Source organism: Carya illinoinensis, chromosome 6 (genome assembly GCF_018687715.1).
Source record: "Carya illinoinensis cultivar Pawnee chromosome 6, C.illinoinensisPawnee_v1, whole genome shotgun sequence".
NCBI classification, from domain to species: domain Eukaryota; kingdom Viridiplantae; phylum Streptophyta; class Magnoliopsida; order Fagales; family Juglandaceae; genus Carya; species Carya illinoinensis.
The window spans coordinates 33,301,829-33,324,235 of NC_056757.1; the positions used below are offsets into that span (position 1 = coordinate 33,301,829).

The 22,407-nt window shown below is 35.9% G+C and overlaps 1 protein-coding gene and 1 long non-coding RNA gene across 22 annotated transcripts; one reads left to right on the forward strand and one right to left on the reverse strand.

Moving 5' to 3' along the window:
• Positions 1-6,810: 6,810 nt before the first annotated feature.
• Positions 6,811-21,487, reverse strand: LOC122314076 (organ-specific protein P4-like). 21 transcript variants are annotated; one of them, XM_043129476.1, is made up of 15 exons: positions 20,861-21,484; positions 20,681-20,738; positions 20,460-20,576; positions 20,157-20,264; positions 19,833-19,884; positions 19,597-19,743; positions 19,391-19,504; positions 16,857-16,964; positions 16,635-16,725; positions 16,361-16,526; positions 15,639-15,757; positions 14,139-14,271; positions 12,208-13,935; positions 11,039-11,769; positions 7,673-7,772 (listed from the first exon to the last, which is right to left on the reverse strand). In XM_043129476.1, exons 13-14 carry the CDS (start codon positions 13,702-13,704, stop codon positions 11,587-11,589), a joined length of 1,680 nt encoding a protein of 559 aa, XP_042985410.1. In that variant the 5' UTR covers positions 13,705-13,935; positions 14,139-14,271; positions 15,639-15,757; positions 16,361-16,526; positions 16,635-16,725; positions 16,857-16,964; positions 19,391-19,504; positions 19,597-19,743; positions 19,833-19,884; positions 20,157-20,264; positions 20,460-20,576; positions 20,681-20,738; positions 20,861-21,484; the 3' UTR covers positions 7,673-7,772; positions 11,039-11,586. The 21 variants fall into 21 exon arrangements, 18 of the variants coding, with proteins under 18 accessions (XP_042985419.1, XP_042985403.1, XP_042985402.1 ...); XM_043129471.1 differs by having other exon boundaries at positions 16,857-17,249; XM_043129482.1 differs by lacking the exon at positions 19,391-19,504 and having other exon boundaries at positions 16,857-17,249; positions 19,597-19,714; positions 20,861-21,487.
• LOC122314077 lies at positions 12,990-14,560 on the forward strand. The gene is made up of 3 exons (XR_006243598.1): positions 12,990-13,129; positions 13,223-13,351; positions 14,191-14,560. It is a non-coding gene; the product is annotated as an uncharacterized LOC122314077 (long non-coding RNA).
• Positions 21,488-22,407: the final 920 nt, after the last annotated feature.

The window sequence follows — 22,407 nt, forward strand, 5'->3', positions numbered from 1 at the left end:
AGAAAGAACTTGTACTAAGTAGGAGATATCAGGCCTTGTGATGGTTAAATATATTAATCAACCAACTAGTCTTCTATATGTTGTTGGGTTATCAAGCAAAGTCCCTTCCATTTTGTTTAGTTTTAAGTTCTGCTCCATTGGAAACTTTTGCGTTTTACTCCCCAACATCCCACTATCTTCAAGAATCTCTAGTGCATATTTTCTTTGGCTAAGTGAAATTCCATTAGCTGATCTAGCTATCTCGATGCCCAAAAAATATTTTAAAGGTCCTAGATCCTTTAATTTGAACTTGCTATCTAGAAATAACTTGAGTTCTTCAATAGCATTCATGTCATTGGATGCTATTAATATGTCATCCACATACACAAGTAGGGCTATGAAGGATGAACCCGAGATCTTAGTAAAAAGGGAGTGGTTTGTAGCAAACTGGATAAAATCATGTGAAATCAAAGTTCCTGAAAATTTATTGTCTCGAGGCTTGCTTCAAACCATAAAGAGACTTAAGCAATTTACAAACTTGTTTATTCTCTCCTTGTTTAGCAAATCCTGGTGGTAAACTCATATAGACTTCTTTATGAAGATCACCATGCAAGAAAGCATTGTTGATATCTAATTGTGTGAGATGCCAATTGAAAATGGAAGCAAGAGCCAAAATGGTTCTAACAGTTACCATTTTAGCAACTGGGGAAAAAGTATCATAATAGTCAAATCCTTCTAGTTGGGTATAACCCTTGGCCACTAATCTGGTTTTGTACCTCTCAATTGTCCCATCTGACCTGAGTTTGACTTTGTAAACCCATCTGCACAGGTGGGGTAGTTAATTCCCAAGTTTGATTAGCTTCAAGGGCTGCTATCTCAGTTGCCATAGCTTGTCTCCATTGAGGATGACAAACAGCCTCACTAAAGGATTTTGGCTCAGAAATTGTGGATAAATTGAGAGTAAAAGTTTTATGAGAAGGTGAGAGATGACGATAAGAAATTGTAGAGGCTAAAGAATGAGGATTACCTGCCTGTGGAGGACCATCAGAAGAGGAAGACTGAAGTGGAGTCTGAGAGGGGAGGAGCTTGAGATGGAAATATGATAAGTAGCCAGGAACTCTTCTAATTCTAGTAGAACACAAGTAGGTAAAATCGGAGGAGCTAAAGGAGAGTTAGAAGGGGAAGAAGTGTGTTCTGGTTCTTGAGATAAAGAGGGTTCTTCATTATGAGTTGAAGAAGAGGATCTGGGTCTTAAGGTTCTGTGTTGGAATTAGAAACATTGGGTGGAAAGTCATTGAAAGGATATGAAAAGGGCATTGGGAGTACAAGAGGGGAAGCATCAGTTGAAGGGAGGTGGTAAAAGAAAAGTAAGAAAGGGGAAAATTGACTCATGAAACACTACATCCCTGGATATGAAGACTGTTTTAGTTGTAAATTCATAGAGTTTATAACCTTTTGTAGCATATGGATAGCCAATGAAAACACATTGTTTAGCTCGAGGAGAAAACTTGTGTATATGGCTAAAAGGTGTTGTAGCATAGCATAAACACCCAAAAACTCTTAAATGATTAAGAGAATGATTTTTTTGATAAAGGGCAACATAAGGTGAAATGTTGCCTATAACTGAAGAGGGGATTCGGTTGAGGAGGTAAGTGGCAATCAATATACAGTCACCCCAAAAGGAAAAAGGAAGACTAGATTGAAATCTAAGGGATCTAGTAGTGTTTAAAAAAGTTTGATGTTTTCTTTCAACCCTTGCATTTTGTTGTGGTGTTTCAATGCAAGATTTCTGATGTATGCAGCCTTTAGAATTATAGAAATCAGTCATGAGGAATTCTAGACCATTATCAGTTCGAATACTTTTAATTTTAGATTGAAATTGAGTGTTGATAAGTTCAAAAAAGGCTTTTAGAATGGACCTGTTGAACCTAAGGTTTCAAGTTTTATATAATTATATATCTACACATAGATTTTGATGATAACAAATGAATTTAAAGAATAAAGAAATCTCAAGCTCAAGTTGTCTACACAATGGAGTCAAGCACATCAAAAAAACAAGTATGAGCAAGAAAGGAACAAGTTCACATTAAAGTCATAGAGTAATATTGTAAATCTCTTAAAAATTCGAAATTAGGATTAAGATTCAAAATTAATATTTTATCATAAAGCATTAAAATACATTTTTCACATGTGCATGAATATTTTGAAAATTAAATTTGAAAATTTTGAAAGATAATTTATTGTCATCTTTTACATGTGTATACCTTGATTAAAGGTTTGAATTTTGAAAATATTAAAGATGATTGATTGTCATCTTTCACATGTGCATGTTTTATTTGAATATTTTCAAAAGTAATTGATACTTTTTTTTAATTATGCAAAAGGTAGATGTTTTTGTTTGAAATATTTGAAAAGTAAAGTGTGCTCCTTTTTTCATCTGCCAAAAGTAAAAGATTAGGTTTGAAGTTTTTGAAAAATGAATAATGTTGTCTTTGACAATTGAAAAAGAAGAACCTTTTATTTGAATTTTTTTGAAAAAGTGAATGATGTTGTCTTTGATATGTGAATTTTTTTAAATTTGAATATGAAATCTCATATGTCTATAAATAAATCATTTAAGAACTTCACATTTACAACACAAAGAGCATACAACATTCATTCAAAGCTTTCATTCTCTCTTCTCTAAGTATTGAGTCTTAATTCTTGTTCATTTTGAGATATATAGTTTGCGCTGTATTGTTCTTATTTCACTCATTGAGGAGTGTTTTCTGATAACCTACCCACTATCAGCTCTTGTATCAGTAAAGAGTGTGTATAACCATTGTGCGTGTAAAGTGTTCTACACAGGGAATAGTTGAATCACCACGTGTAAGGTGCTTGTAAGTACAGAGGGTGTTATACACGGATCCTTTATAGCGGTGTTGTTCAAAGGTGTAATAGGTTTCTATCTCCACCTGAAGGAGGTTGAATAATGAATTTGGGAATCTTCAAGGGGTAGCTTGAGGCGAGAACGTAGGCAGTAGTGCCGAACCTCGTTAACATACTGAGTTTGCTTCTCTCTTACTCTTACTCTTTATATTTATTGCTATTTCGTATTTTGTTTATATTTTATATTGTATATTTGATTTATAATTATTATTATTTTTAATACAATTCAATTCACCCCCCTCTTGTGTTAGTCATCTGGGCAACAGGACCTAGTATCAGATTTATGTTTCACTAAGTAGGTCCAAGTATATCTAGTGTAATCATCCACAATAGTAAGGAAATATTTGGAACCAGAATGAGTGGACACAGAAAATGGCCCCCAAATATCACAATGTATAAGATCAAAAGGAAGAGAAGAAATTGAACTACTAATATTAAAAGGAAGGTATTTTTGTTTTGCTAGAGGGCAGGTAGTAAAATGAAAAGAGTTTGAGTATGTAATCTCAGAGTCAAGTTTCTGTAACAAACTGATTCTAGAGGTAGAAATATGCCCAAGTCTGAATTGCCATAAATCAAAACAGCATGGTTTAACAAAATTACTAGAAATAGAGGTATTCAAGGCTGCTTGCTTATAGACGTATAGGTCATCTCTCTTTTCACCCACTCCAATCATCTTCTTGCTGGTAAGGTTCTGAATCAAGCAAGAATGAGGCATGAAAATAAAAGAATAGTTAAGAGTCAATACTTAATTTGCTAGCTGAAATTAAGTTGAAGTGAAAAGTAGGGACACAAAGCACATTAAACAAAGTAAGGTCAGAGAAAAACTAAAATGTGCCTATATGAGAGACAGATATGGAAGTGTTATTTGGAAGTTTAACAATTGAAAAGCAAGGGACAAAAGATACAAAGAGAGAAGGATCATTGATTATATGATCCGAGGACCCTGTATCAATGATCCAGGTGGCAGAAGAATAAGATACATGATGAGAGGGAGAGAAGGATGTTATACTTGAGACAATGTGAGAAAATGCTAGATTGGCAGATTGAGTGTCAGAACATGTTGGTTACACAGAATGTGAATTCAGCATAGAGATGATTTGGTGGTACTGCACATTGATGAAAGACATGGTAGCAGAAGCTGCTGCCATAGGTGAAGAAACATTAGGATGAAATAAAGCATCATAAGTAGTAGGATTGGAACCTGAAACAGTATTGACAGAAACTGTAGAGGGCTTATTTTTTAATTTAAAGCCAGGTGGAAAGCCATGAAGTTTATAGCATCGATCAACAGTGTGGCCTAAAATACCATAGTGACTACAAAGAGGTCTCTCTTTAGCACGAGAAGGGGTTTGTCTATTGGTTCTATTGTAGTCTTGTCGAGATAAAAGGGCCATAGGTTCCATATGAGGGGTAGGAAGAATCACACGTTGTCTTTGTTCTTGATGGACTAGGGAAAAAACTTGGTTAATGGGTGGGAGGGGTACCATAAGAAGGATTTGAGCTCTAATAGCCGAGAAAGACTCATTAAGGCCAACTAGAAATTGAATGACATATTCAGAGTGTTGAGCAGCAACAACATCTTTGAGGGCACCACAAGAACAGATAGGAAGGGGTTTGTAGTTACTTAATTCATCCCATAGACCTTTAAGGATAGTAAAATAGGCAGAAATAGAGAGAGTCCATTGAGAGAGACCAAATATTTGCCTTTGAAGTTGAAAAATACGTGGGCCATTGGCTTGAGAGAAACGGTCTCTCAAGTCATTCCAGACTTCTTGAGCATTGGCAATATATAAAACACTGTTAGCAATTTCTTTGCAAACAGCATTTAGAAGCCAAGAAAATATCATTTTGTTGCATCTACACCAAGGACCAAAAAAAGGGTTATCGGCATTAGGTTGGCTGATAGTTCCATCGAGAAAAACATGTTTGTTTTTGGCTTTTAAGGCAATAAGCATGGACTAGCGCCATAAATGGTAGTTGTCCCCTGAAATAGAAAGGGGTTGGGAAATGAGCATGGCACCTGGGCTCTCCGAGTGATGGAGGTAATAAGAATTGGAAGGATAATCAGGGCTCATAGCAAGTGGAGGTGGAGGTGGTGGTGAAGGTGGAGGATCACCAGAGGTAGACATGAGGAGTCTATTTGGCAACTGATAAGAGAAAGAAAAATGAAAAAGAAACTCTTTTCTCAAGAGCTCTCTCATACCATGACAAGAAATAGAAAGTGGTCTGTAAAGGAAGTCCTTTACTGAGATGAATTCACCATTACAAAAGATGGCTGTAGTAGCCATTATTTATACAGAAGGTGGCCTCTACTCTGCAATTTCAGAGCACTAGAAAATAGAAAACAAATTCTAACAATCTACTGTTGTGTATAAGAACAAAAGGTACACTACTATTGTGTATAAGGATAGAATGTACACGTATAAAGAATATACAAATATGTAAGGGAATGTAATGTATTACAACTTTTAACAGCTTAGGTGAAATTCATATCCCAATTTGGCTAATTGATTACCATTCTAAGGTGAGTCAAGACTCAAGAGCAAGCCGAAGCAAGTATGGGTTTTCTTAGATGAGTAATGCTATTTATTGTAACTTTTACGTACTTTCCGTGCACTCTACTGATATGATTGGCTGGATTATTTTTTTTAATACACAAGCAATCATATCATTGAAGTGCACAAAAGAATCCGTAAAAGTGACTGCACATAAAATTTTTGTTCATAGATACCTCTTGGATTATTAATGGTGGTCCCTATGAATTTATTCATGGGTTGAGGAAGGTATTTTTAAATAAAGATAATGTTACAGACATCGTTGGACATGTTTCACACTGCTTTCAACGATGTCCAATGCCTTGCACTAGGAAAGCCAAATAAAGGCTAGAGTAGTATGGAATACCTCCGATGCCTTTTGTTGTGTTTGAGTAGTGGAGTGACTATTTAATATTTTATTATTATTTTTTATCTATTTTTTTACAATTTACTATTATTTAATATTTTTTTATTATTTTTTTACCAATTTTTTACTATTATTCATAGATCTTCTGACATCACCTCACTATCTAAACATAGCCTAAGTCAAGATAAGTTTGCGTGGTATCTTAACTCTCAGGAAAGATGGTTCCAAAGTTACCTCTGATATGCGCTAGCTTCCCCCTCATATATCTCGAGTAAGCGTTCAATTGATATGACTGACTTAAAGACTTCGACACCCTCCGATCTAAATTGGATTGCATGTTGTTAGCACTTTGAACTTGCTACCATATCGGATGGAATTTATATCCTAGGCAAGCAATCCGAGCCTTTATCTCACTGGGAATGGTTCGTAGTAATCTTTTCCATTACCTTATCAATTCGTTATTAATGGGTTTGTGATCTTGACCCTCGTTAGTGGGCTTGTAATCTTACTTATTTAAACAAAAAAAGGTGGGCTTGTGATCTTAGGTCCATGGGACTTTTAGGGTGCCGATGTTCGGCCTACTTGGTAGGAGAGGATACCTGCCCCTCCAGATAATTATATTAATAATATCAAGCCTCTCTAACATTTTTTATTGAGAATCAGAGAGGTTTCATTAATACATGATCCATTCCATGTCTTCTTTATTTTATTTTATTTTTTCATTTTTTGCACTCTTTTATTGGTTTTGGGACAGTCTAGGAAAAGCAAAAGAGATCCTTCAACTTCTCCTAACTTATTGTTGCCAATAGAAGAAGCTGGCTCGGTATCCTTTTCACTCACTACTATGTATACGAACTCTCACAGCTTCTCGAGTCCTTCTCTTTCTCGCCAGACAGATTTCTAGCTAGGAAATCCATTAATTAAGCTAATTCAGTGTATGGTATTTTAATAATTCGTGCTTTCTAATTTACTTGCCAGTTACACACAACTGTTGGGAATAAATTCCAGGGAAACTCAGTTGAATTAGGAGATTAATTGCAGTTACAAAAAAAAGATATATACACCGATGAAAGCTCGCCAAGAAAAGGGAATGAAGTTTGAAAAAAAGCAGAGAGAGCTAGCCCATATGATCTTAAAAATGTTACATAGCACGAGCCCGGCCTAGAAGTTGTGCTGCAATTAGGAACTTCTTATTACACAGCTAGCTTTCATCATTTCATGAAGCTCCCAAATCATTGCACTTACATTATCCATATTTCTCACTCATGATATATATAATTAGTATGGTCTGGTGTTGTCTCGATTTCCTTTTCATACAGTCTCTGCACTTCAGGACCATCATCATCTTTATTGGACTTCAGTTCAAAATCCCTTACAAATGACTTCTTTGTTTGACCACCAACATCATCTTTGGAATAGTACTCGACATAATTGGGTCTCGGTTTGAAATCCCGAACGTATTTCTTTTCTGTTTCACGACCAACATTATCTTTGGAATAGTACTCGACATAATTGGGTCTCGGTTTGAAATTCTTCACAAAAGGCTTCCCATTTTCAAGCTCGAAATATTCGACAAGTACTTGGTCTTTGTTTCTTGCCCCCATAGAAGTGTGGCAATTGGCATTCTTGTTAGGTTGAGATGGCGATGAATCCAAAGGAAGAAGACCTTGAAGTGCTTCTGGCATTGGCTCATCTTTCATAACACTGACCCAATATTCTCCAGGATCCTTTCTTGCAGCTTCTATACTATCAGCAAACTACACTAGAATATAAAGAAATGTATGTAAGAAACTTAGTGAGCCTTTCAAGACCATATAATCATAATTCAAAATGATCAATAGGGTATGGACCAAATTCATCTTACCAAGAGAAGAGAGAAGAGGGTACTGAGCCAAACGATATCATGAGCTTTCATCTCTTCGTCTTCAATGGCTAATATGAAAACTCTTACTTCTCACTTTTATCTGCATTGAAAATCTATGTAAGTTCATGATATATATAGACAACGACCAAGGAGAGTTGCTCCCCTCTGATTCATGCTGGGAAGGACTGCATCAATTAAACTTGGTCTACTCAATTATCATGGTATTTTTTGTTAAACTATTGGTCTTGCTCTTACGACTTGCCAAGTAATGGTGGGTCCATCACTCGTGTCGTTACTGGAAAGAAAACGCTTTTTCTTTTTTCTTTTTTTAATCTTTCATCGTCATCACTTTTTTTTTTTTTTTTTATAAACAAGCAAGGTATATATATAGGGATACTGCAAAGTACAATTACAAAGTTCAAGGAGGATCAAAAAGAAAGAAATGGAAAGAGCCATCTAAAGGTATGCTTCCAAAAACAAGATTGGTTGCTGCCCATTGCGCTACAGAATGCGCACATCGATTTGCAGATCGATGAATTTTGACAAAACTCCAAAGCGAATTACTCGCATACAGATGTTGAATATCCTTGATGATATTGGAAATATACCAGTTTGGAGCAGAAGATTGGTCTTGAATAGCTGAAAGAACCAATTGTGAGTCTCCTTCAAAAATAACCTGAGTGTGTTTGGATGAAGCCGCCATTTTAGTGGCTAGGAGAGTTACTGTTGCTTCAGCGACAAGAGGGTTCTGGGACTGGATTTTATCAGTTTGAATGCTATGAAAATTACCTCTATGATCTCTGCAGACAACTGAAAGAGTGGAAAAAGTATCTCTGACTGCAACATCAAAAGAGTAACTAAAGAAATTTGGTGGTGGAGGTTGTCATATTGCTTGCTTGTCCTTTTGCTTCGTATTCCAAGAGTCTTTGTAATTGAGATAGATGTGATTCAGTTGGATTTTTGCTTCTTCAATATTGAATTGAAGTTGGTTGTGCACTATGTCATTTCTTTGTTTCCAGATAAAATCTAAAGATATGGCTGCAAAAAGTTGAAAAGAATGAATCTCTGAAGCTTGAAGGCCTAACTCTGCATGTGGAGAAATGATCATTTTGATCCAATCTGAAATTGAGGAAATCGGGAGAGCTTCTAGATTTAAAGGCCAAGAACTTTGACTCCATAGAATTCTCGCTATTGGGCATTTAATAAAGAGATGAAGTGCATTTTTTTCAGCTTGATTACACATCGGGCATTCATCCGAAGCTGAGATTGAAATAACTTCGTTCACTCTTGCTCTGGTTGGAAGAATATTCCATAGTAGTTTCCATATTAATAACTTGTGCCTTTCATGAATTTTCAATTTCCATAAAGACTTGAATAAGCTTTGTGAAACAGGTTGGTTTGAAGATTCTTGCCCATTGGTAATTACCTGATATGCTGTTTTAACAGAGAATTTTCCATTCTGAGATGGGGCCCAAACTATTCTATCTTGGATCTGTGAGAAGATTGGTAGAGGGATTTTCAAAATTTCTGTGGTGCTCTCTTGCTCGAATAAATCTTGCATCTTCCTTGTATCCCAATGTCTTGGATTACCTGTGATGAGGTCTGAGACCATTAGATCTGGATGAGCTTGATCCATTCCCTGCAATGGGATAGGCTTAAAGTTCTCCCTAGTAGGTATCCATGGTGCTGCCCATATATTGGTTGCGAGACCATTATTAATCTGAATACATCTTCCTTTGGTAATTGTGTCTCTCGTATGTAGAATACCTTTCCAAAAATAAGAATCTGATTGGCGTTGTTGAACTTGCAAGAAATCTGATGTTCTGAGATATTTTGATCTTAGAATTTCATACCATAGGCCAGGCCGTCTTTCACACATATCCCATCCTGTTTTTGCAAGAAGAGCTTGATTCATGTTTGTCATTTGTCGTAGTCCAAGGCCACCTGAAATTTTTGGTTTGCAAATGGATTTTCATGATTTGAGAGTCAGATTATGGGTCTTATCTTTTGGAAATCCCCACCAAAAGTTCTTGAAGCTTGTGTCTAGTATCTTACAGACTGTTTTGGGGATCATAAAGGTTGTCATGCTATATGTTGGAATAGAACTTGCTACTGATCTTATTAGCATTGTTCGGCCCGCCTGTGATAAGATTTTCATTTTCCATCCTTCTAACTTTTTCTCTACTCTGCTTAGAAGCTCTTTGAAATTTTCTTTCTTGTTTCTGCCAAAAGTAGTTGTGGCCAAATACTTCATTTTTTCTGAAAAGACTTTGTATGGAAGCCAATTGTGAATATCTGACTTGACTGCATTGTTGACATTTCTTGTGATGAAGATTGTAGATTTCTGCATGTTGATCTTTTGGCCTGACCATTGTTGGAATTTTGTTAAATTTTCTGAAATTGCTTGGGCATTGTCTGTAGTTGCCTTTGCGAAAATGATCGTGTCATCTGCAAATAATAAGTGTGAAACTGGTGGGCTTTACCTGGTTAATTTGATTCCTTCCAAATTTCCTCTTGCTTCTTCTTTTAAAATGATCCTTGATAGAACTTCTGTTACTAGAATGAAGAGAAAAGGGGATATTGGGTCTCCTTGTCTTAATCCCCTTTGAGAGTTGAAGAAACCCCTCAGTGAGCCGTTAATAAGAATAGAAAAAGTAGCTGTGGTGATGCATTCTTTAATCAGGTTAATCCAGTTTTGGCTGTAACCGACTAAACTCATTACCTTGAATAAGAAATCCCACTCGACCATGTCAAAAGCTTTTTCCATATCAAGTTTGAGGGCCATCATTCCTTTGTTTCCTTTTTTCTTCTTTAGAAGGTGAAACAGTTCACGAGCTATGATAGTATTTTCCTTTATGTTTCTGCCTGGGACGAAAGCTGTTTGCAAAGGAGATATAATGGTATCTAAGGTTAGCTTGAAACGATTGGCCATTATTTTGGTTATAATTTTGTATATGACATTGGTGAAACTAATGGGGCGGTAATGGCTTGGGTTATTTGGATTTGGAGTTTTGGGAATAAGAGCAATATTGGTATGATTGATTTGTTTCAACAGTTTACCCCTTCTGAAAAAATTCTGCACTGCTTCCACTACCTCCTTTTTAATGATGCTCCAATAATGTCTATAAAACAAAGTTGTCATACCATCTGGGCCAGGTGCTTTGTGGTTAGGGATTTGTTTTAGGGCCCCAACTATTTTTGCTTCACTTGGAACTGCTAGAAGATTGACATTGTCTTGGTCTGTAATTTGCTTCTCAAAAAGATCTTCTAAACTTTCCGGGAAAGTAGGTTTTGTAGAAGCATAAATGGATCGAAAATGACTGATAAATGTATTTTCAATAAGAGTATGATCCATAGACCAATTACCTAGGCTAATTTGACGGCGTCGATTGAATTTCTCCTTCTTCTGATTGTTATTGATAAGTGGTAGAATTTGGTGTTAAGATCAGTTGAAGTGAGCCATGCTATTCTTGACTTTTGACGCCACAAAGTTTCCTCATGTTGTCTTTGTTTTTGAAGCTTATGTTGGAGTTCTTTCTCTTTTTCCTGGTTGTACTCACCAATCGGTTTGCTTTGGATATCAATCAAATCTGTTTCCAACTTTTGTATATTGTCCTGTATTCAACCAAAGTGATTCCTATTCCAGAATTTGAGAGCTTCTTTTGTAGATTTGATTTTCTGACAAAGAATATAAGCCGGGTTGCCCTGAAAAGCTTTGTTCCATGCTTCTCTGATAATATTATGACTGAGCGGTTCATGAATCCAGAATTCTTCAAATTTGAAAGAAGAGGCATGTTTCTGGTTGTTGATTGTATGAAGCAATAAAGGGTGATGATCTGATGCTGATGATGCCAAGTGTTGTAAGGATGCATCAGGGAATAGAAGTCTCCATTCTTGAGTTGCTATTGCTCTGTCTAATCTTTCTCTGATGAGAGCCATACCGTTTCTGTTATTAGACCAAGTATATTGAGGGCCTGAATAACCAATGTCAATGAGGCCGTGTCTGTCCATGATTGCTTTGAGTCCTTGGTTGCTATTGGAAATAAAAGGTCGTCCCCCATACTTTTCATTTTGATTGATAACATCATTGAAATCTCCTATACATAACCAAGGGCCATTAAAAGCTTGATGAATAAAGTACAGGTGACTCCAAAAAGACGCTTTTTGATGTTGTTGTGCAGGAGCGTATACATAAGTAAGTAACCAAGGATGATAAGACGGATCAGAATACACCAAAACAGAAAAAGCATTCATATTTAGATTGACCGGTTCTAAGTCCAACCCCGGTCTCCACATAAGTAACAAGCCACCTTTTTTACATACTGCAGGGATACAAACAAAAAGATGGAAACCTAAACTATGTACAATAGATATGGTGCGATCATCCGACACCAAGGTTTCCGACAAAAAAACTACATCAGGATTATATTTCCTAATATTAGCCCTTAGGTTTCTGATTGCATTGGGTCGGACAAGGCCCCTGCAATTCCAGGCCAGTGTTCTCATTTGACTTTTGGAGGCATTTTGAAGCTTACCTCGCTAGCTGATTTGGATTTGCTGTGAGAATGAGTAACTGGCTTACTATACGGATTCAGCCTTCCTTTTCCTTTTGATTTTTTTTCTTTGCCTTTTGTTCCTGATTGCATGTCCATGAGAGTGAGAGCTGTTGTAGATTCTTCTGAAAAAAACATTTTAACTGTTTCATCCACTTGCTCTGGTTTCTCTGTTTTGTTGAGGCGCTGTGATTTTCTTGTTGGTTCATAAAAGGACTCTGTATCATGTGGCCTTTTGGATGGTAGAAGAACTTGAGGCTGAGATTGAATGGACATGCGATTGAGATGTGCCTCTTGAGTAGACAGAGATAAAATATCTTCAGGTGTGCCACTAATAAAATCAGTTTCAGTTGGTATTTCCAAATGTGCAACCAGATTACCCACTGGCATTGAACTTGAATCTTCTAGCAACTGAATTGTAAGATTGGATTGAGTTGGAATTTTTTCTGGAATAGGAGCATGTATTACCGTGGATATGCAATGGTCTAAAGAAGTAGCTAACTGAGTAGCAGTAGGAGTAGAGTCTGTCGTAAAACCTTGCTTCACCTTAGAATCTTTCAGATGATGGAATTCGGCAGACTTGTATTGATTTGGGATGGGCCGGCTTGTAGATAAATCAAGTGGGCTCTTGAAGTGAGGACAAGTCTCAATGGGCTGGAAAGATTTGAAAGTTGCTTGATGGGCTGTTGAAGGTCCAGGCCCAGGCACGTTAAAAGTCTGAAGGCTCTTATACTCCTTGAAGGCAGAATAGATTTTCTGCCACTGAGCATTCCACGGTGTTTCAGTTGCTTCCGTCGGTAATGTATTATCTTGGTGACTATGCACGTGTTCAGCTGTCCCTTCCTTTACCTGCTGTTCTGAAACCAGATTTGAAGACAATAAGGATATTTTGCTGGCAATAGAGGTATGGTTGTGGGATTCGGTCGGTGGCTCTTCAACAGTAAAAATATTTATTCTTCTGGTTGGGGAAATTAATGCTCTTTGTTCACTGTAGCAGACCAGATCTTGAGGGAGTGCTGAATTCGTGGCGTTGAAGGTTTCCGATGGGTTTTTGGTAGCCAATGTTGAGGGGGCAAGATGAATCCAGCCTTGGTTGTTTTTCTTCACCACCGTAGATATTCTTTCGGTAACTTCTTGCTGACCTCTCCTTGAAAACAGATTCAGATTTTGTTGTTGAACATTGGTTGGCTTCTCTCTGTTTTGATTACCATAAAGATTAGTTTGACTGGAAATTTTCCCCATGAAATCGGTTTCTGTTGGTTGCCCGTGACCTGTTTGTTGAAAAGCCTGAGATATGCCTTGGTAGTTGTTGCACTTGGCTTTGATCCAGGGGCCATAAATTAATCTTGTCGTAGGCGAACTTAGAAATCCACAAAAAACTTGGGAATGACCGAGTCTACCACAGGCATAACAGAAGTCTGGAAGTTTTTCATATTTAAAAGCTATCCATATTTCAGAGTTGTCTAACCTTGGCATCATAAATCCTTGCTGTAATGCCTTAATGACATCAATTTCAACCTTGAGCCTGATGAATTTTCTTAAAGCTAGTCCATAAAGAGGATCCTCTTCCACTTTGATCAAAGTTCCAAGTGCTCGCCCTATTTGAATAGCATTTTCTAGAGTAATATAATCCAAAGGCAGGCCATGGATTTGCACTTGGAATGGAGCATGATTTAAATTGATTTCTTTGAGAGTGGCCCCAGTTGGCCCCTGTTTTAGAACCAGAAGGTGCCCTTTAAAATTCCATGGGGCTTGATTGAGGACTCTAAGTTTATCTTGGGTATTTCTAAAGGTGAAAATGAAACTGTTTGTTTCCATATCTTCAATAAGGAAATTTTGTATGAAGTTCCATGATGCTTTGATGCATGAATGTATTGCAAATTTGTTTAAAGGCCTATCGGCTACCAACCTACCTATCAGAATTTTGTTTGAGATAGTTTGAGCTGATGCTGTCGCTGGATGCAGGTTGAGATCATGCCATGAGAGAGCAGCTGTTTGGGAGATGAGGGAATCCAGATCCATCTTTGCGTCTATTGTATTGGTTTTCTTGTTTTTGGTTGAGATGTAAAACAGAAAAGTAGCAACAGTAAGTGCAGGAAAATGTAAAAACAGCCTCCTAGTTAGAGAGAGTCTGACTTCTCACTAGCCGGCTTTTTTAAGTCAAGATTTTCATCGTCATCACTTACGCAAGAGGGATTAATACTCTATGAAAACGAAAGAGTATGTATTCGGCGATTCACACGTGAAGATGGTCGGGATCATGTTCACAGGTAGGTGAGAAATCTTGGAATAAGTTTTGGGTCAAGTTATATATTTAACTTTGACAAAAGGTAAATTATTTTTGTTCGATTCTATAATGTTTATATATATATATACTAGTAGAAGAAACGTCCCTTGGACGTTTGCCTGGTGGGGGCATAATTTATATGGTAATTATATATGGACGTTTGCCTAGTAGAGACAAAATATAAACGTAAAACTTTCCTATTAAAGTAAATAATAGTATTTAAAAAAATACAGCAATTGTATTAAAGCAACTGTATAACTGGAAGATTGGAACGCAAGAAATTATCTCCTACAACAATAACACATTGTGGCACCCAAAGACATGGTCCGTGGTCGAAAGCCTAACGTACAACTTTCACTGCCAAATCAACACAAAATGATAAAAAAATGTATTCATTACAATACAGCATAAAGGTTTTGATATTAAAGTTATAATAACTTAAAACATAGGAAATTACTTTATTTTAGGCAAATCTCCATGCATACATACTATGTAAACAATTATCAATTCATATTTAATTATGTTTTTACTTATTACTTTAAAAATACAAGCATGGAAAGTTCTATTTTGTTGGTAATTTTGTGCTTGGATACATGGAAGATCTATAAAACCTGATTACAACTGCGGGAGGTACCATTTTGAAAAGTAAAAAAGAGCTTGGGTGTCTGAAAAATAAATAAGCAAATGGATCATTTCAACCTGATGGGGAAACTGAAGTAAAATGGGACAAAACAAATATCGAGAATATGTTAATACGGAATGAAATTTGCACAATTATTTCAACCTGCATAAATCACCCCATCCCACCTGAAAGCAGGTTTTGATCCAAGATGTTTGTTACGACACCAAAATAGTTTACCAGCCTTCTTATGGCCCATAACATTAAGCCAAAATATTTCAGGAAAATTCCCATATTGAGAACAAATAGCCAGGACTCAACAAGATGGCCACCCCATTTCCCATGACTCATTAAGTTATTATGAGAGAATGGTCCGTTAATTTTCTTCCAGACATTCCAATTTCCAGACAAATCCAGTTGAACTAAGATGCTCATAAAAGTTGGAGAATACATAATCCATATATTCCCATTGTTCATGTCTGTCATGCATCAGAGAATTGGACTTACATTATCCAAGCCCATAAGCCTATCAGTTTTGGGGCCATTGCAACTCCCATGGTTGTTAAGGTCAACTTCATAAGGTTCTTCATCCACGGGGTGGATTGCTTCCATACAAGCCTTTACCCCTGCAAAGCCAGCATTTCAAGTTACATCAGTACATAAAAGTTTAATCAATACAAGGAAACTTAAAGAAACAAGATTAAGGGTGAGAAACACCAATATAGACATATATAAATAATCTTTATAACTCGCAATAACTCTAAATTAACCCTTTAAAAAGATCTATAGGATTAAGTTTCTGCTAAAATTCAAAATATAGCCCCAATTTTTGTAAAATGCTTTAATTTTTTTGAAAACCTATAAGTTTGGCCCTTAAAATTTTAAAAATCCAAAAAATATTTTTTTCTTTATAGAAAGAACCCATGGCATGTAGCATTTTCCTATTCACTCCAGTCCCCTTTAAATTTCTAATTTTCTCTTCCACTTTCTTTTTTCTATGTGGCATTTCTCTATTTTCTCTTGAATTTCGTTCAATATTTTGTTCTTTCTTTTATTTGTGTTCTCTCCTCCACATCCACAACTTGGAAAGAAAACACTAAATATACTATGTTTTTAATTATCAGTAATTTGTGATCTTTCATTATATAGATGTGTATCATATATCCTTAAGTTAATAAAAACTTACTGAAAATATTGCTTATATGTTAAAAACGTTAAGGGCAACTTACAGTCAATTTTAAGGATCCATCTCCCATTCAAAATGGTCATGAGAACTTTAAGTGTCCTGGTACATGCACCCTGTGCATCCGTGGCCGCAATCACGTGTGTGGCATTTGGTTTCCAATACTTGGTGACAGTTGCACCACACATGCTTGCAAACTTGAGCACAAGAACCTGAAACAAAATCATTTAGAAAGAAGACATGAATTATTTCAATTTCCACCAAATCATGACAATGACTCAAGGGAGTGATTAAAAGGACAAAAACCTATTCAAACTAACCTTTTTTTCAGTAGATAGAGCAGATCCACATATAACTCATTCTTTGGCTCCATCCCTAGGAGCTACCCAAAGTATAGGCTGCGGAGGGGCTCTACATGCAAAACAGCAGAAAATTAGATGATACTTTCAACATAGCTATACACTATTTAGAACTTTGAAACATTAAAAACTGATTCAGTTAATTACAAAAGCATTAAAAAACCTAAGAAAATGGAGTTGTACCTCTGATTTGGCCCCAGATTATCCTAAAAAACATGTTTTCCAGATTGAGATTTCTCATTTTGGAAACTTGATTGAAGTATGAGCAGGACAGAGCATGAGAAAGTTTTCCTGCAAGAAACAAAATAAAAAACCATTAATAGTTAAAGCTTAACACATTACATTGAAAGATCAATTCCACTGGCAATACATTATATAATCATGATACTGAATGGCAAGGCATATTGCACTAAAAACAATGGACAAATGCACACACATACCCAACAAACACAGACCACGAACAGAGCTTTCTTCCAGACCTCCCAACCAAATCTCCTACAACCGATAGTCAAGAAATAAACCAACAACTCTGCCCTGCACCTCTCCCATCAACCCACCAACATATCTTCTTTATTGCTATTGCCACAAATTAATTATTCACCGAGACAATATAAACAATTTTAATTCCAGGGACAGCCATGTCACCACAAGAATTCAGAAAATGGAAATTTACAAGTCAAGACATCCATAGCCACATTTGGTGCCCCAAGCATCTATACCAACATTGTCAATGATGTTTGAATGTATTTCAGCCTTTAATAATGTGCTCTTACCAGTTGGCATTAAATTATAGAAGGAATTTGATATATAAAAAAATGTAAGTACATAGGTATATATAGGGAGATATGATACATAACAAATATTATAAGCATTTATAGCTAAAGCAAGAAAAAAAAAAATCCAGATAATTTCACACATATTATATTAAATGAATCAAATGAGATAATACATCTTATAAAAAAAAATTGTTCCAAAATATAAACATTCAGTGTACAAGAAGAAAACTAACGATTTATGCAATGAAAGTATTTCTATTGACAAGTCATGTATTCTTTGATTTATGCAATGAAAGTATTATCATTTAAAAAAAAAAACAGAGAAGAAAACTTAATGATAAGGTAAACAAGGATAATATAATTCAGTCCAGTTAGAAACTATTAATTCAAATCGCAATAAGTTTTAAACAAACCATAGGTCCAAGCAAGTTTGGGAAATAAATGATCATCTTTCAAATTCATATTACAATTTTTTCCTTAAACAATTAAATAAAGGAACATAGACAACATAACTAAGTTAAATTATTTACTTTTAAAAACAAAGTTTGACCATCAAAAAAGAAAAGAACACGTTAAAAAATAACCACAAGAAACACATTACGCATGAACAATTCTAAAATTCTGAATGGCCACATCAATATAATACCGAAATCAGACCTGATTACAATATAAAAATCAAGAACCCAACAGATCATGGGACATTACATCTCCAATTCCACAAATTCAAAAATCAAAACACGTAAGAAAAAATCTGTATGTGTGCATGAAAGCAGCCTCTTCAACTCTAACTCTTTGACCACCTTCAAGAACTGATCATACATGCTCATACACCACCTCAAAAGGTACCACAACCACCTTATAAGTCACCAAGAGAATCCAGAAAATGGAAATTTAAAAGTCAAGACATCCATAGCCACATTTAGTGCCCCAAATATCTATACCAACATTGCCATGCCGTGTGTTAGTATTCAACTGGCTGACACATAGCATCAATATGCAAGTCAATAAAACACAAAGCATACTCATGTTATGTGGCAATTCCCGTTAGAATATTACATATTTTTTTGATGTTAATATATTAATTTTACGAAACTTTAAAACCTAGCTAGACCTCAAATTTGTAACATGAAAAACTCAAAGGAAGCTTTCCTGAGAGCTCTGGAAGCAAATCTGCTTTGGCACCTAGACATACTATCACCGCATCATATTCCCCTAAAGACAAATTCAATACCCATTAACCACTAAATGTAGAGATAAATCCTCTAGACCAGAGTATGTTTGTAAATAATGAGATCCCACCAGGATTAGCCACTCGAAACAGAAATTTGATGTTTAATATAGGTTTATCAGAGTTTATCTAGTTCAATTAACTGTGCTCAGTTCACATGTTCAAGTTGAATATTATGGGGAATAATCTGGTTAGAGGATACCTTTCCCAATCTATTTAACTTTGTTGAGACAGATTTTAGGGGAAGACTATAGTCACCATTTTAGGTAGTTCTACACTTAAATGATTACATGTGAAAAATGTGAATAAGAAAATCTCGTTTCTGAGTCCTAAAAAACTAATCAAATCAATCTCCTTCAGTTTCAAAGCCTACCTTCAGTTCCAATCAGCAAGTGAATTGCCTTTTATACTTGATACTTCATTTTTTATTATTCCCAAACATATCATGGGATATTGGACAAGGATATGATACATGCACCACATACATACAGCAGATTGTATGAGAATAAAACAGGGAGACAGTGTTAAGATGTATGAGAGAGAATGTTTGTACATTGAAGATTGAGCTTATCAAAGACAGCTGTTCTATAGAATTTTCCATGTTAATCAGCTGTATATTTCTAGCTGCATTACTGCTATGTATCATAAACCTACACGTCAATCAACATATGAAAAGAGCCTAAAAAGATTGAAACGGTAGTTTAAGTGATTACCTTCAAAGTCGAGAAGTTTGTGAATAGATTTCTTATGCAAACATAACTCTCTCTCTCTCCAAAGCCAGAAATTGTTAGTTCTTTTACCAAATTTACACATTCTAAGAAGAGTGCCTAACAAAATGATAACGAGGACTTAAGATAGCATAAAGATAACTAAAATATTCCTAGAAGGAAAATATAATCAAAGGCTTAATTCTTCAGACCTGGAGATAGCATTGGGGATTGAGATTTACAGCTTCAGGCATATAGAAGGCTGATTCAAATGGCATACATAACTTGGGTGCAAGATTTTGAGCAGTTTCCTTATCAATGGTCTCTATTCTGCAACTGGCAAGGCAATTCTGAGCATTCTAATGACATAAATGAAAATTATAGATATTATTACAAAATTAAGATCAATTAGTAATATATTAGGCTTGAAAAGGGCGTATGGAATTACATCGTTCAATATAAGAAGATTCTTCATGTTCATTGCTGGTCTCAAGATGCCTCTGGAAAAGTATTCATCAGAAGGATAGCAAAATGCAAAAGTAATTTTCTCTTACAATAAATGTGCAAAAGTTAATTGAATAGAGCATAGGAGGAAAAAAAGCCAAAGAAATGAGAACTTCAACCAACTCTTTAAGCTTCCAACATGAGCATTAAAGTAAAATCCCACTGAAGAACTTTTATTTAGTTTAACACATTAGTGAGACAAATATTTTCAAATTTCAGAAATTCACTATATACATAGAAAACAAATTGCACGCAGTGAGAAAGGGACCTTCTCCGAACTATGAAACCATAAGAGTTTTGACCAACTGCTGCTTCCACAATGCTCAAAAGCTTCAAACACTCTTTCCAACAATCAGACCCCACAAGAGCAGCTTGCCTACAAAGAGAACAAAAAAACTGTGAAATACATGTAGCAGCACCCCATTTAAATAGTAGCATCAGTTTGGACGGACAGAAGGATTTACGATGTTGGGAAAAAAAATAAATTCAGGGAAAAAACAAAATTGAAATTTACAAAAATCCCAGAAATAAAATTGCAGCCCATATGATGATAATTGAAAAAAAGCCAGACCTTTAGGTGAATAAGGGTGTGGTAGACCAGGAACTCCCGAAGCTCCTCAGCCAATCCCAACTTCATCGTATATATCAATGCGTAGCCTCAAATCCTTAGGACTTTCCTGCAAACAATCTTTTTCAAAAAAATCAATAAATTCCATAAGTTTTATTTTATCTTTTATTTAGTTTGAGAATAACAATGCGCTTTGTTAGAATTGGTAAGAAGGAAAGAGTTACTTGTAGCAAGTGCCAGGCAACAGAGAGGCCAGCAAAGCCAGTGCCAAGCACTGCCAATCTTTTCACACCAAAGCCAAAAGAAAAAACAAATTTCATGTAAGAATTCAGAGAGAGAGAAAAGGAAAAAAAGAAAGGAGCAATTTGGAGTATGGTAGATTTCTTGAGAAAGATGCAAAGTACCTGAGTGGGCATTGAGAGAGTGAGACAGATGAAGTGCTTTTGCTGTTATGGAGAGCGAGACAGTGACGGAGGCTGGAAGGGGAGAGGAGCATCCTAGGGTTTTAGGATTTCGGGTGTCTGTTGTGCTATGTGGAGAAGGATCCGACGCGAGAGACTGTGCTTTACTGATGGAGGTGGTGGACAAACACCCACGTCGAGCTGAGCCACCTGAGATCAAGCCACCGCACCCCGAACCAGTTGCCACCGCAACTCGGAAGAGAGACCAAGAACTCAAACGAGCACTGTTGCCCCGCCAGCCACACACACAACTCCACGGACCACCACTCACGTTGCCTACTCACAAACACAGCAACCACGGATCCTCCATGCACATCGGAAACAGCTCTTGCCAAGATCGAGCAACCACCCAGCCACCGTGAGCCTCACCTACGTCTTCGGGACCCCAGTCTCAAATCCCTCTCATCCCGTGCCTCTCTCTCTCTCTCTCTCTCAGTCGGTAAGAGGAAATTAGAAAGGTACAACGAAACAGGGGAAAGAAATCAGACGGTCACAATGTAAAAAGACCAAAACGTCTGTCGGCAAAAGGGGCAAAACTGTAAAACTACAAACAGAAGATAATAAAACTGAGGGATAGAAAGGGAAAACAATTAAAACATAAGGGTAAAATTAGAAAAACAAAGTTGGACGAAACACTATTGTTAACCGATTCGCACTTTATGTATTAGTAAGTATATAGATATAGATATAATAGATATATCAGTATAGACCTCTGCAATAAGGACAAGATCTCCTCACCCACTCCGGAGGAGAAAAGGTGGGCGTGATTGAATATCAATAACGTTTAGAAATTTTCTGAATTTGTTTGAGATTAGTCTTAAAAAATGAGAGATAAAATGATAAATAAAAATATTTTTTTAAAAAATAAGTACTATATTAGAGTTTGTGAAAGTGGATATATAAAATTAAAAAAAATTAAATATATTTTTTTAATATTATTTTTATTTTAAAGTTTATATATAAAAAGTTGTATTAATTTTTGTATTTGATAAATAATTAGATGAAGAGTTTAAAACTTGATATAGAAAAGTATTTTATATTTGAATGATATTTGGAAATGAAATTGTGAGAAATTTTAAAAATTTTATAGATTACCAAACATGCCGAAAGAATTTAACAATATCATGTATGAATAAATTATAGATTAAGATGATTGTACTCTTAGGTCCCGTTTTAAGTTGACTCTAACATCTAAATACCCAATTATCAAATTATTAAACTCATTTCAACTCAAAATCTCTTTACACATGGGACCCATAACTTTTTTTCAACTCAACACATATTTATGTGCAAGACCTACAACCTTTTTAACTTTCCATAAATATATCTAAACTCATTTTAACATCTAAACATATCTAAACTCATCTTAAGTGGGACTCACTCTATCATTTCAACTCATTACTATTTATAAAGAACTCAACTCAGTTCAACATCTATCATCCCATTTTCATCATCCTCTCATTATCCTATGACGTGGCATTACACGATAG

Coding starts and splice junctions, on each gene's coding strand:
- LOC122314076 (XM_043129466.1), bottom strand. CDS start 14,043: ATGGAAACAAACAGTTTCATTTTCACCTTTAGAAATACCCAAGATAAA. Junction 11,770..12,207: donor AATCCAAATCAGCTAGCGAG/GTAAGCTTCAAA, acceptor GGTTATGTATAG/GAGATTTCAATGATGTTATC.